The sequence below is a fragment of the Scyliorhinus canicula genome, chromosome 16 (assembly GCF_902713615.1).
Source record: "Scyliorhinus canicula chromosome 16, sScyCan1.1, whole genome shotgun sequence".
NCBI classification, from domain to species: Eukaryota; Metazoa; Chordata; class Chondrichthyes; order Carcharhiniformes; family Scyliorhinidae; genus Scyliorhinus; species Scyliorhinus canicula.
In genome coordinates, this window is record NC_052161.1 from 6,410,055 (window position 1) to 6,425,218 (window position 15,164).

Consider the following 15,164-nt stretch of genomic DNA (forward strand, 5'->3'; position numbering starts at 1 on the left):
AATTTATGATTCTTCTTATTCTGCAGTATGTTGATAGGTCCTTCATGTTATGTGCAATTAGATGATCGTATACGATGAATGTTCAGCATCAATAAAGTTAAAGAGCATACATTACAGTATGAAGAGAAGTCTTGTGTAATCCAAGAGGTGCAGAAGATACCCATTGAGACTGCTTTATATATGCAATATCAATTAGGCTAAACATGCTTACATATCACTACAAACAAAAGCCAGTCAAATACTACAGCTTCCGCTTCCTCCCAATTCATCACATACGGAGGTGCTGGGCCTTTGCATTTTATGTCACACAGATTGTTTTTTGCAACCTTATGAATTAGTTTAAATGGCCTGAAATAATATCCACAGAACAACCCAATTCTTGACACACTTAAGATTGCTTCTGAAGGGAACTCTGAAAAACAGCTATTTATTTGCAAAAGTTCTGTTTATCAAATCTAAATGGGGAATAGAAATATTCTATCGGATGACTGTACCATGACTAACTATATCATCCAGCAAGTATGGTTGATAAAATACCCACAAAGTTGTCAAAAATAACTGACTGCTACAAAAACAGAGGGGAACAAAATTTTAATTCATAAAGATAAATAGGTAATAATAAACCACTTAATTTGCTGTAAATTAGTGATTTACTTTCTTCCCCACCTACATCTTGCACTTATTGCATTGTTGAATTTAAAATGCAAGAAAAACCTCAAGTATAAAAGAAACACTTAGCATTCATATGGTTCTTAGTCATAACCCAATGCAAACTAAAAATAAAAAAGATAGTACTTAAGGTGGGGGGGGGGGGAAATAACAATTTAAGGCAGACGTCATACTTACTCTTTGCCTAAAATAGTCGATGTGGAACAGCCCAGGGACTTGCTTGCGGAAACACTGCTGGCACAAAGATTTTTCTTCGTTGACAGATCAAGCACTCCATCTGGAAAAAGAAGCACAGATGTCAAAAAGCCCAGACTGACAGATTGATGCAGGAGTGGGCGCACATTTCTTTGGAACTGCCTACAAGCCTGCCTAAAATAGTAAGAAAATGAAATTAGCAAGAAATAAAAATCGAATTCTTCATTTCAAGTGAGAAGCCAACAAAGGTGTACTTTACCTGAATGCTCATAGTATTCGGAATAAGGTACATGAGTTGGTGGCGCAAATCATTGCAAATGACTATGATTTAGTGGCCATTGCTGAAACATGGTTAAAGGATGGTCATGACTGGGAGTTAAATATCTGAGGGTATCAAACTATTCGGAAGGACAGAGTGGATGGTAAGGGAGGTGGTGTAGCTCTGTTATTTAAGGATGACATCCGGGGAATAGTAAGGGATGGCATCAGTGCTATGGAGGATAAGGTTAAATCCATTGGGGTGGAAATCAGGAATAGTAAGGCAAAAAAGTCACTGATAGGAGTAGTCTATAGGCCACCAAATAGTAACATTATGGTGGGGCAGGCAATAAACAAAGAAATAACTGATGCATGTAGAAATGGTGCAGCAGTTATCATGGGGGATTTTAATCTACATGTCGATTGGTTTAACCAGGTCAGTCAAGGCAGCCTTGAGGAGGAAGTTTATAGAATGCATCCGCGATAGTTTCCTAGAACAGTATGTAATGGAACCTACGAGGGAACAAGTGGTCCTAGATCTGGTCCTGTGTAATGAGACAGGACTGAATAATGATCTCATAATTAGGGATCCTCTCGGAAGGAGCAATCACAATATGGTGGAATTTAAAATACAGATGGAGGGTGAGAAGGTAAAATCAAACACTAGTGTTTTGTGTTTAAACAAAGGAGATTACAATGGGATGAGAGAAGAGCTAGCTAAGGTAGACTGGGAGCAAAGACTTTATGGTGAAACAGTTGAGGAACAGTGGAGAACCTTCCAAACGATTTTTCAGTGCTCAGCAAAGGTTTATACCAACAAAAAGGAAGGACGTTAGAAAGAGGGAAAATCGACCTTGGATATCTAAGGAAATAAGGGAGAGTATCAAATTAAAGGAAAAAGCATACAAAGTGGCAAAGATTAGTGGGAGACCAGAGGACTGGGAAATCTTTAAGGGGCAACAGAAAGCTACTAAAAAAGCTATAAAGAAGAGTAAGATAGATTATGAGAGTAAACTTGCTCAGAATATAAAAACAGATAGTAAAAGTTTCTACAAATATATAAAACAAAAAAAAGAGTGGCTTAGGTAAATATTGGTCCTTTAGAGGATGAGAAGGGAGATTTAATAATGGGAGATGAGGAAATGGCTGAGAAACTGAACAGGTTTTTTGGGTCGGTCTTCACAGTGGAAGACACAAATAACATGCCAGTGACTGATAGAAATGAGGCTATGACAGGTGAGGACCTTGAGATGATTGCTATCACTAAGGAGGTACTGATGGGCAAGCTAATGGGGCTAAAGGTAGACAAGTCTCCTGGCCCTGATGGAATGTATCCCAGAGTGCCAAAAGAGATGGCTAGGGAAATTGCAGATGCACTAGTGGTAATTTACCAAAATTCACTAGGCTCTGGGGTGGTCCCGGCGGATTGGAAATTGGCAAACGTGACACCACTGTTTAAAAAAGGAGGTAGGCAGAAAGTGGGTAATTATAGGCCAGTGAGCTTAACTACGGTAGTAGGGAAGATGTTGGAATCTATCATCAAGGAAGAAATAGCGAGGCATCTGGATAGAAATTGTCCCATTGGGCAGACGCAGGATGGGTTCATAAAGGGCAGGTCGTGCCTAACTAATTTAGTGGAATTTTTTGAGGACATTACCAGTGCGGTACATAATGGGGAGCCGATGGATGTGGTATATCTGGATTTCCAGAAAGCCTTTGACAAGATGACACACAAAAGGTTGCTGCATAAGATAAAGATGCATGGCATTAAGGGTAACGTAGTAGCATGGATTGAGGATTGGTTAATTAATAGAAAGCAAAGAGTGGGGATTAATGGGTGTTTCTCTGGTTGGCAATCAGGAGCTAGTGGTGTCCCTCAGGGATCAGTGTTGGGCCCACAATTGTTCACAATTTACATAGATGATTTGGAGTTGGGGACCAAGTGCAATGTGTCCAAGTTTGCAGACGGCACTAAGATGCAGAAGAGATTCACTAGGTTAATCCCAGAGCTGAAGGGGTTGGATTACGAGAGGTTGAGTAGACTGGGACTGTACACATTGGAATTTAGAAGGATGAGGAGGGATCTTATAGAAACATATAAAATTATGAAGGGAATAGATAGGATAGATGCAGGCAGGTTGTTTCCACTGGCGGGAGAAAGCAGAACTAGGGGGCATAGCCTCAAAATAAGGGGAAGTAGATTTAGGACTGAGTTTAGGAGGAACTTCTTCACCCAAAGGGTTGTGAATCTATGGAATTCCTTACCCAGTGAAGCAGTTGAGGCTCCTTCATTAAATGTTTTTAAGATAGAGATCAATAGTTTTTTGAAGAATAAAGGGATTAAGGGTTATGGTGTTCGGGGCCGGAAAGTGGAGCTGTGTCCACAAAAGATCAGCCATTATCTCATTGAATGGCGGAGCAGGCTCGAGGGGCCAGATGGCCTACTCCTGCTCCTAGTTCTTATGTAAGCCATCAGTTGTGCAAGACAATTTCATGATTATTGCTTTCTTAAGACACAAACAAGCTAATCTCACCCAAAAAAAACTCCACAATTTCAATGCTAGCAAGTTAACAGTAACCAAACATTAGAATGGATTGCTCCTGGGGTAAATTTGTTGCAGCGTGATCATTTCTTTTCAAAGCAGCAATGCCAGCCTCTTTTCTAATGAAGCAGCTGTTTTCAGGAACCAGACCTGCTGTTAACACTCAAAATGGTTCCCTAATTACATAATCGCTCCTTCCACTTTCAACACTTCTCAATAAATACATTCCATAAGTATGTGGAGATATTGTATATGCTTCCCTTCCTCCAACTTGAATTCCAGTTCAATTATGCAAGGTTATCCGTATTATTTTGATTAGCTCAATCGATGCAAAGTATGGGTAGCACCACACTATAGCTGGGATTCCAAATTAAAAACAATGACAATCTCAAAACTTATCCTTAGACACCCCACTAAATACTTCACACACTCCAACATAATTGTTCTAACAAGTATGCTCTGTTTTCTTCTGAAGATTTGACCTAAATTCCCATAATGTCAGTTTGATCACTTTTTAAAGTGGAGTTTAATCAGATGTCTTTGGAATTCTAGATACAAGTGGCTTCTTCCATTGGATACTTTGGGTGACACTTAGTTAGAAATGCTAAAGAGGTTCATCCTTTTTTAATCCACAATGCTTTCTATTTAATAAGTTTTGATTTAACAGACAAATCCTCAATTTTCTTCATCATACATTCCCGTATTTTACAAAGGATAGTGGAAACACTACAACAGTTCTATAGTTTTCCATACCTGTTTTTGAAAAGTCATCAAGTCAGCCTGTTACTAATCAGCTGATCCGTGAAATATGAATAGAGTTTTTTTTAGAGGTACTGAAATAATTTCTCACCATTAGGTTTTACCACTACAGCTGTACACTTCTGAATCACTCTTTGCGCTTCTGACCATTCTCAACATAGTAAAAGTTTCAGGCACCAGAAAACATTTGGTGTAACTAGCCCACCCATCCAGTGTTCCCTTGGTGTATTTCTAATTACCCTGAATCCCATATGTTGACAAGAATCTGTTTAGTTTGTCCTCAAAACCGATTAAGGTTTATATAGTTCAATTGGCAACTGTCCATCTATGTAAGATGATGGACATGCAGCAAATCCACTGAAGATGAGATAGTTTCATAAACTGCAGCCAGCTGATGGCTGAAGAGATTAATTCACGAGGGCTAGGTTCTACAACAAGTGTGACACATAAGGTGGTTATCAGATGTCGGTGTGGATTTTTGTTTTTTCGTGTTGACATCTGTTGTCAAGCCCTTATAACCACTGATCATCATGGTGGCACCATTACCCGGTCACTGGTTAGTGTCTCTCAGGTGTGAAAAAATTATGTTTATGGCCTTTAAGTCATACTTGCAAGCATCCTTGAAGCAAAGCTCTGGGCATCCTGCTGATCTCCTGGCTCTGGCTACCTCACCAGACAGAAAATCTTTAAAAATCCAATCCTTGTTCCTTTCTGTGAAGATGCTCAAGGTCGATAAGTCACTTCTGCTTGATGAGTGCCAGTGTACTTGAGAGATTTGTCTTTGAGAGGACAGTCACACTTAAGAGAAAAACTAACTTTCTGAAAGGCACTAAACCAACGAAAGTTCATTTAAAATATATTTCATACTTTCAAACAAAAAATCAAGAGCCAATAATGAAGTTTCTGGGAATCTAAGACCTACTCTTCATCTTAAATATAATTCATTTGGGTTGCGATTAAACTGTGCAGAACATTTTGACCATTTAGATTAAATACTGAGAAGTATGTTTGCATTCTTAGGGATCCCTCTTGTAGATAGCCATCCACGAAAAATAAACTGTTAGCCCTGAGAATTCTGTGTCACATTCATAGATGAGAATAGATTAGAAGTTCTTGTTTTAAGTGGCCTGCCTTTAAGTTATTTCATTTTGAAGTTGGTTTTGTTTTAGGTCAATTTTTCCCAATTAAGTTACGATTTCAACTTTAGAGTTGTTTTGTACCACCTCCATGAACGCATCAATGCCGCCGGCTTTCCTTGCATGCAGGTGATTGCAGTTCATCGCCGCCTGTCTTCATTGGCGCATGTATCATCGCTACCTATTGTCACTGCGCAGTGCATGTCATCACACAGCTGGCATCATTACCTCCTACTGTCATCACACAGCACATTATCACACTGAGTGTCATTACACATCAGGTCCCTTCATGTAAGGTCGGGTCCTGTGCCTCTATCCGCACCATTGTTCAGGAAGATGTCTGTGCTGTACAAGAGGTAACATCAATTAAAAAAAGCCAAAAGAATCGAAAGCTGGAGTTGTTTTCTCAGGCCAAAAATTGGATTTAAATTTTGGAATGCCTGCTATGGGTGAGACTTTTAATTTACTTTTAAACATGAACCAGTAATGTCCAGTAAGTGCTGGTAGTGTGCCTGCCGCTGTAAAGAACATAGAACATACAGTGCAGAAGGAGGCCATTCAGCCCATCGAGTCTGCACCGACCCACTTAAGCCCTCACTTCTACCCTATCCCTGTAACCCAATAATCAGAGTCTGCACATTCTCCCCGTGTGTGCGTGGGTTTACTCCGGTTTCCTCCCACAGTCCAAAGATGTGCAGGTTAGGTGGATTGGTCATGCTAAATTGCCCTTAGTGTCCAAAATTGCCCTTAGTGTTGGGTGGGGTTACTGGGTTATGGGGATAGGGTGGAGGTGTGGGCTTGGGTAGGGTGCTCTTTCAAAGAGCCGGTGCAGACTCGATTGGCTGAATGGCCTCCTTCTGCACTGTAAATTCTATGATACACTTTTTACAGAATTATGAGGACCAGATCGTGGAAATTGACACGGGTGTCTGAAGAGGGACATAGTAATTCTGATGAACCGGATGAGGCTATTTGTCTCAAAGGAAAAATGCCAAAAGTTGGCACTAAAGTGACATACTTGCCAGAAGGGGCCAGTCAGTGGAAGGATGCAACTATCATTGGTAGAGCAGGAAAGGCACTGGAAAATATAAAAACTGGTTGAATGCACAAGATAAAGGGGGGGGGGGGGGGGGGGGGGGGGGAAGAGGAGAGAGAGAAGGAGGTTAGGCCCATGGATTGGGAACATGAAGCACAAACATGGAGAGCACAGAAACATAATGTCAGTTCAGACAGTAGGGTCTGGTAGTAAACATGCCCATAGGAAGAGATCAAGAACTGTTGATAGAACATCTCATAATAGGAGGGGCAGATCAAGCAGCAGCTATTCAGAACGAGATATAAGGCAGGATAGAGGGCGCAGCTTAACAAGGTCAAGAAAAGGAGTGGCACAAGGTGCAGAAACCCATATGATCAAAAAGTCTTCGAGATTTCCAACAAATTAGATGATAAATTAATGAAAGATGCAAAACAACAAAACTGCAAAGTTGGAAAGAATTGGGGATGTACACTAAGGTCTCAGATAAGGGACAATGAGTTCTATCTCATAGATGAAAATGCACAGAAAGGAGCTTCCTGATGGAAGGCCAAAGCCAGATTGGTGGAACAAGGTTTTGAAGAAAACTTGGGTGACCAAGGTAGATTCACCTGCGGCAAGAAAGGTAATTTCAAAAATCACCTTGGCTCTGCTATCCACAGGTGTTTGGGAATGCAAGTCGATAGATATTAAAGCTGCTTACTTACAGGGACATGAGCTTCAAAGAGAAATTTTTCTTTGTCCTCCAAAAGAGGCGCCAAACACAGAAAGGGTATTCTGGAAGTTAAATAAATGTGTATACGGGTTAACTGACGCCTCCAGAGTTTGGTATTTCTCGCAGGTCAGTTTTGTTAAAGTTGGAGTGTCTTCAGTTTGAAAGCAGACCATGTGATCATGGAGGGAAACGTCGGGCCATCTGCAAAACGCATGTAGATGATTTTTTGTGGGGTGATAGTAACAAATTTGAAAATACTGTTATTAATGGGCTGAGAACGGAGTTCAAGATTGGAAGTCAGGCCTCTGGTGCATTCATTGGGTTAGAAATGATGCAGAGTGGTTCACATGTCCAGCACCACTTGACTCAGAGTCGCAACACAGTTCACATTAACATTTAAATTTTTTAAAATCCAAGTCTTTGGTCTTTGGCTGCCAATAACCACAGTCACCAGGTTTGTAAAAGTATATGGCGGGAAAAAAGAGGAACTCCGAAGTTTAATTGGGCAGCTGAATTGGTTAGCTAGATAAACAAGACCGGACACCAGTTTTGATGTTTTAGAACTAAGCGCAAAAATGAACGATCCCAAAGTTCAAGAAAATGTTTGACCAAACAAAACATTGGCAACCTTTAAATTGGAGAATTATGTTTTGAAATTCCCATCTTTAGGTGATATTAAAAAAGTGAAACGGTTTGTGATGCATGCTAATCTTTGCGGTGGCTATTTCAGTGCGGGAGGATAGGTCCTTTGGGAGAATGTCCAATCTATGAAAAGCGTAAATGAGAAGAGATTACAAAATGCGAGCGTAAAATAGATGCTAGAGAACAGTGTTACAAACCCCTGGACTAGTGTGGGGTCAATTCCAGCACCACTTGACTCGGAGTCGCAACAAAGTTGACATTAACATTTAATTTTTTTTAAATCCAAGTCTTTGGCCTTTGGCTGCCAATAACCACAGTCACCAGGTTTGTAAATTTAAACACAATTAACTTTTACTATTAACAGTACTTACAATTAAATAGGCAAAAAATACAACTGGTTAACTATCTTATTTCTAACCCCTCCCCCCATCTTTAACTCGCCCACCCTCTACACACACATCAGAAACAAACAGGGGAAAGAGGGGTGTAAAGAATAAGACTAAAAGTAAAAGAATAAGAGTCTTTGTTTCAGATGGACGCCTTCCAGTTAGATTCTTTCTTCACTCTAGGTCTACAATTGGATGCTAGCTTTGCCTTCAGTCTGTAATGGTTTTCACTGCGGACTCATCAGGGTTTAAAGACTCAGACAGTCGGCAGCAGAGCAGAGAGCTGCTTCCACTTTCTCTGTAGCTTCTGTAAATTCACAAAAACAGGAAGCAGCCGACATTTGACAGAAAGAGACAGAGAGCAACACAGCATCCCCTTTTGGAGTCCAGAAGATTTCTGCTGGGTCCTCTGGAAATCCCCCCTGGCAGGACCCAATTGCTATCTGTTGCCAGGCAGGATACGTTTTTTGGCCAATCCATTGGCCACCAGAATACATCCAATCTCTCGGATGCCATAAAGTCTAAGTTCTCCTGCTCTAAATCTAAAACGTCAAAGCACAGAGTACTATTTTGAAACTTCTGAGCTTCTCACTTCCTCTGCTACCAATTATCTGACTGTCTGAGGAAATAAGGAGCTAGCTCAAAGAAGTTATTCAAAATTGTTAAAGAGGGGCATCTTGATTGATTGATATTTATTGTCACATATACTGAAGTACAGTATTTTTCTGCGGCCAAGGGAACGTACACAATATGTACACAGTAGACAGACGAATAATCAACAGAGTACATTGACAAATGGTACATCGACAAATAGTGATTGGTTACAGTGCAGAACAAGGGGCCGAACAAAGCAAATACATGAGCAAGAGCAGCATAGAGCGTCGTGAATAGTGTTCTTACAGGGAACAGATCAGTCCGAGGGAGAGTCGTTGAGGAGTCTTGCAGCTGTGGGGAAGAAGCTGTTCCTATCTCTGGATGTGCGGGTCTTCAGACTTCTGTATCTTCTGCCTGATGGAAGGGTCTGGAAGAAGGCAAAGCCTGGGTGAGAGGGATCTCTGATAATGCTGTCTGCCTTCCTGAGGCAGCAGGAGGGGTAGACAAAATCAATGGGAGGATGGCAAGTTTGTGCGAGTTCACCACACTGCAGTTTCTTGCAATTTTGGGCTGAGCAGTTGCCATACCAAGCTGTGATGCAGACGGATAGGATGCTCTCTATCGCACATCTGCAGAAGTTTTAGAAATACCGAATTTCTTTAGCTCCGTAGAAAATAGAGACGTTGTTGGGATTTCTTGACTGTTGCATCAACGTGAGTGGACTAGGACAGACTGTTGGTGATGGTGACCCCCAGGAACTTAAAGCTATCGGCCATCTCCACTTCGGAGCCATTGATGTAGACGGGGGTGGGGGGGCTGTCATACTACGCTTCCTGAAGTCGATGATCAGTTCCTTGGTCTTTCCAACATTTAGTGAGAGGTTGTTTTCAGTACACCATGCAACCAAGTGATCTATATCCCTCTGTAGTCTGATTCGTCGTTGTTTGAGATACGACCCACCACAGTCGTATAATCTGCAAATTTATAGATTGAGTTTCCTGTAAGGAAATTCGTTTCCTGTATTCCCCAGTGGTGGAGTTAGAATTAGAGCTTTAATTGTTTAATAGGTCACACTTATTGTTTGATTGACTGAACACACACACACATACATACACACACATATATACATATATATAAATAAAATACAGGTGGCACTGTGGTGTTGGAGAAGTGATTGTAGAACACAATAAAATCCAAGTTGAAGAAGTCAAGACTTGCTTTCTAGTTCTTTTTACAGAGATACCAAGGGAGCTTAACAGTGCAACTACATAAACGTTGGCTGAATACGGGTGTCAATCTGTGATGCCAACACAACCAAGTGGTAACAGAAGCAGAAATATTGGCAGTCTATTCAAGAGATGTTGCTTCCTTGTAAATGAAACAAAAAACTGCATGCATATAGCTCCACTACATTGTCACTTGATCTTAATACATATTTTATCGGAGGGCCACTACACTACAATCAGGAATAAGATTCTTCTCCTTTACTAAACCCAATTCAAATTAAATCAGCATACAGCAGGACTCAAACCTGGATAATTTTCCGTCTGCATTATTCAGTTACATGCTGCCTTCATTTTAATATTCTCACAGTATCTTTTCCTCTAATTATACGAGACACTGGTGTATTGTTGGGAGTACACCATAAAACACAAATACAAGTTAGAATTGGTCTTGAACCTCTTTAAAGAGTATGACACAAAATGAGGGGAGGTGCCTAGGTTATAAGCAGCACTTTGGAAGGAAGGGAGGTTCAAGAATAAAGAGAAAAAAGATTTTACAACAAAACAGTTAAATGCAAATATAGAACCTCACTTTGAAATGTTACAATCTCTGATTTTAGGATTTTTAGCGATAAATCATTTGAAATATACTTTTTACAACAACACTGCAATACAAAACACGAGGATGCAACACCCATGCAGCTCCAAAAAGCCAGTCTTCAAAGAGGGTTGATAGGAAGTGGACTCTAGCTTAAAAAAAAAATCAGGCTTACAAAATCACAATATTTGATCAGAATGTCCAGCCTATTTATCACCTCAGTGGAAACTATTGTAAGCAAAATAAATTGATGACAGAAAATCAGTTAGAAGACTGTTATTGTAGCCTTACCTTGATTGTCTGATTCAGAATTAGACTTTTTGACAGTTAGATCCAAAGGTCTATCTTGGTCATCCATAAGAAGTTTGCTTAAAACAGGATTTAGAGCACTGGCAGCCAGCACAGGCGTTTTAGATGCACTTTGGTCCTTAGTGCTGGTGAGTACTATAGAGTCCTGAGAAGTGCTAGTTTTTGAGGTATATTCAGCAGCAAATTGCCTGATCATTCGATGCATAATATCACGAGCCACTAAAGGAATACTGGGATCCACAACCCATGGGCTGTCTGCAAAGGAGATAAAAGAAATGTTTTTCATTTTAAAGGAAGTACACGGATATTCTCATTCAAGGTGGTCAAAGAGGGTTGAAAATCTCTCCCCAAGATGGAAGCTAGAATATCCAGCAGTTGATAAACTTTGTGGCTATTCCACTGACTCACAAGTCCCTCTCTTACCTGTCTCATTTCTCTTTACTTTCTATATCCTAATTGAACCTGTTACCAGTATTATAGAATTAAAAGCAAATTAAAGGATACTGGAATCTGAAACAGAAAAAGACAATACTGGACAAACAAATGGCAAAGAGTCACCCAGACTCGAAGCATGAGCTCCCATCTCTCTCCACAGATGCTGTCAGGCCTGCTGAGATTGTCAAGTATTTTCTGTTTTTGTGATTGTAGAATTTGTTGTTTTATCTGACATGTGTGTCCAAATGAGAGAAAAGTCTTTCAATATAAACATCTTAAAATATCTGTTCAATTAGTTATTCAAACTAGCCACTTTTCGGACACATTTAATCTTTTATCTGCCTGAACCTTCAAAGAGATAGTTGGAGTTAATTACTCCTGTGATGAATGTAAGAAATTGGTACATAAATTGTATTGTACATCTGTTGTTGGAAGATTTTTAAAAGCCTGGGTTTGGGAATAAATTTGTTGCAGTAATATTATAAAAGAATCTAGGTCAAGGTATCTAGATTGTGTGTCTGTTAAAACTGTAATTAAGAGGTTGTAAAGGGTGAGGCATGATTGATTCTAACCATTTACTTCTTTATATATTGACAGCTAATGGAAAATGTTATGATTGCTGGGGATTCCATGAAGAGTATATAATTTAGGAGGGGTTGCATTTAGTCCTAGCTATGCAGGTCATGTGACTTCTTAGTGGGATATATATGATATATTTAAGGGGAGGAGACAATTCTCACTTTAGAGTCATAGACGTTTAATGCACAGGAAAGGCCCTTTGGTTCCTCGTGTCTGCACCACCTAAGTATTCTAATCCCATCTTCCAGAAGCTAGCCTGTAACCTTGTATTCCTCAGCATTGGAAGTGCACATCTGAATGCTACTTAAATGGTATAAGTATCTCGGACTTCCGTTGCGAGCCATGAGCTGAGCAGTCGCATGAAATGTGGCTCCCTCCAAGAAACTCTCATTAGACCCTATTAACCTGACAAGCGGGGACCAAAAGTACGAAAAAGTTTTCCAACATAACCCTCACTCACTACCCAACCGACTGGGATGCCAGCAAACCAGGAGCCAGGCTGCAAGCCCAGCAAGAACAAAGAGCGAAGACCCCAACGCCAAAACAGGGAAACCGGCGTGGCAACCCAGCAGGATCACCAACGCTGGCCCAATCGTCAACGGAGAAGCTGATGGAATTTATCTCCACAGTGCTCCAAAAACAGACAATACAGAGGACCTCATATCGACAATGAAGTCGGCAATAGAGGCCGCGCTGACCCCCATAAAGGGAACATTGGACAGGGCAGAGCGGAGACTGAAGGCCCAGGAGGCGGCCATGCGGAACCTGGAGAAAGCAGCCACTGACCTGGCCGAGTGGATCGCCTCTCTTGAAGCAGAGGTTGCACGGTTGCCGACAACCCAAAAAGCACTAAAGGGGAAGGTAGATGACCAAGAAAGCAGGGCCTGGCAGCAGAACCTTTGAATCGTCAGTTTATCGGATAGCGTAGAGGGTAGGAACCCACCGGAATGTATTTCTAAGATGCTAGGAAATTTGATCGGGGAGGAGGGCTTCGCTCACAGGCCTCTCCAAGAGAAACCCAAGTCAGGGGAACCTGCACGGGAAATATTAGTGAAGCTCCACAAATTCCAGGACAAGGAACGGGTTCTGAGGTGGGCGAGGAGCACGTGGACGTGCAAGTGGAGGGACACACCATCCGCATTTACCAGGACATTGGAGGCGACCTGTCCAAGCGCCGGGCAGACTTTAACGGGGCCAAACCACACTGTTTAAAAGCAAAGTGCGATTCGGTATATTGTACCTGGCAAGACTATGGGTCATGTACAACGATAAAGAGAACTATTTCAATACGCCGGAGGAAGCAAACAAGTTTATATAATAGAACGGAATTGGAAAGAAACAGTGTGGACTTGCACGAACTGGGGGAGGAGTGGGAGGCAACTGTACTTGGGGACTTGAAGGGGGGGAAATTAGACAGATTTGGTACAAAAAGATCCATTTCCAGGGGGAGCCACCACACTAGCGAACAAACTGGTGCACAGAAATAAAAAGAGAGGGGGCTTCAGCGTGTCTCCTAAAAGGGAGGAAGCGCCAAGCAGGAGAGGGGGTAAAGATTCACTTCCCGCAGTAATGAGAACTCATGTGGATCAGCAAAGGGTTAAAACTGCTAGACAGGCAGCAGAAATGGCAGATGATTTTGAATTAGTTCATAAATCAAGGTTTGGTTTTCAACACCAATTTCAATCTGTGAAGATTAGAAAGTGATGAAATGAGAAATCCACAGGTGGTCAAGGCAAAGGAGGTCTAGTTGAAAATATTACAGAGATTTTGTCTCGGGTTAAAAAGGAACTTATGACGGTGGAAGAGAGAAAAGAAAACTTAAATGTTTTCATTGTAATAAATTTGGACACACAACATCACAGTGTTGGTGGTTTATAAAAAGTACTGGGAAGGCAGACTGTTTAAACAGGATAAGCTAGTGGGATTTATGAAAGTGAAAAAAAAATCACGGTTGCAGCTGAAAAGGTGCAAAACAATATACAGCCTGTTCAGAGGTTGGCTGATGAAGTGTCAGATCATTTTAAAGATTTTATTTTTCAGTGTACGGTTTATTAATGTGTACAAGGTGTAAAACGTAAGGAGACTAACATCTTAAGGACTACAGGAAAAAGTCAATGAGAGATAAGGAGATATGTAATTCAGAAGGAGTATTGGCAGAAAAGGTGGTAATATGTGGCACTACTGGTGAAGTGAGTAGTATTCAATTATGTACGGCAAGGTTAGAGATTCCAGTGAAAAGTGGTGAAGTGGTGGTCGGAGTAATAGAGAAATTACCTTTTTCCAGAAGTACAATTTATCATAATACTCCCATAAATAGGACAAAAAAAATACAAGAAATGAACTGAAACCTAGCAATATTGGTTGTATCAATACAGTAGTCACATGGAGCTTCACAGCTCCAGGGTCCCAGGTTCGATTCCCGGCTGGGTCACTGTCTGTGTGGAGTCTGCACGTCCTCCCCCTGTGTGCGTGGGTTTCCTCCGGGTGCTCCGGTTTCCTCCCACAGTCCAAAGATGTGCGGGTTAGGTGGATTGGCCATGCTAAATTGCCCGTAGTGTGCTAATAAAAGTAAGGTTAAGGGGGGGTTGTTGGGTTACGGGTATAGGGTGGATACGTGGGTTTGAGTAGGGTGATCATGGCTCGGCACAACATTGAGGGCCGAAGGGCCTGTTCTGTGCTGTACTGTTCTATGTTCTATGTTCTATGGTCTCTAAATTTTATTACAGAAAATTATCAAAGCATAATACCCACAGTAAAATTATACATACTGTCACTGTTCTGGTTTGCATGTCGTGTTATTGCAAAATAAAATTTCTTGGCAGTTGAAGTCGAAGTCAAAGGCTAGTGCTGTGTTATTCTGCCACTTTCCATAGACAAAAATGATCATGTAATGAAACAGATATCTGAAACAAAGTCGGAGAAGATTCTTTGTTCATTTACTGGGCCCGCTTAAATTGACCTAGCTATCTGGGAAAGCAGAAACACTACCTCAGCTATGAGAGTTAAAAATATGTACAGTCAATTAGAAAAGGAAACCCAGAATTATAGACCAATCAGTTTAACATTGATGGTAAGAAAAATAATGGAACC

General features: G+C 41.0%; 1 protein-coding gene across 8 annotated transcripts in view; it reads right to left on the minus strand.

Moving 5' to 3' along the window:
- The window catches only part of lcor (ligand dependent nuclear receptor corepressor), a 140,991-nt gene that overhangs the window by 70,248 nt on the left and 55,579 nt on the right, over positions 1-15,164 (minus strand). For 7 of the 8 annotated variants that reach the window (XM_038773406.1, XM_038773403.1, XM_038773402.1 and 4 more), the window contains 2 exons: positions 11,043-11,315; positions 847-946 (listed from right to left, as the gene is read on the minus strand). In XM_038773406.1, the coding sequence (XP_038629334.1) occupies positions 847-946; positions 11,043-11,265 (323 nt within the window). In that variant the 5' untranslated portion in view covers positions 11,266-11,315. Of the gene's footprint in view, positions 1-846; positions 947-11,042; positions 11,316-14,842; positions 14,951-15,164 lie in introns of those variants that run through there. The other variant, XM_038773408.1, reaches the window with a different exon arrangement.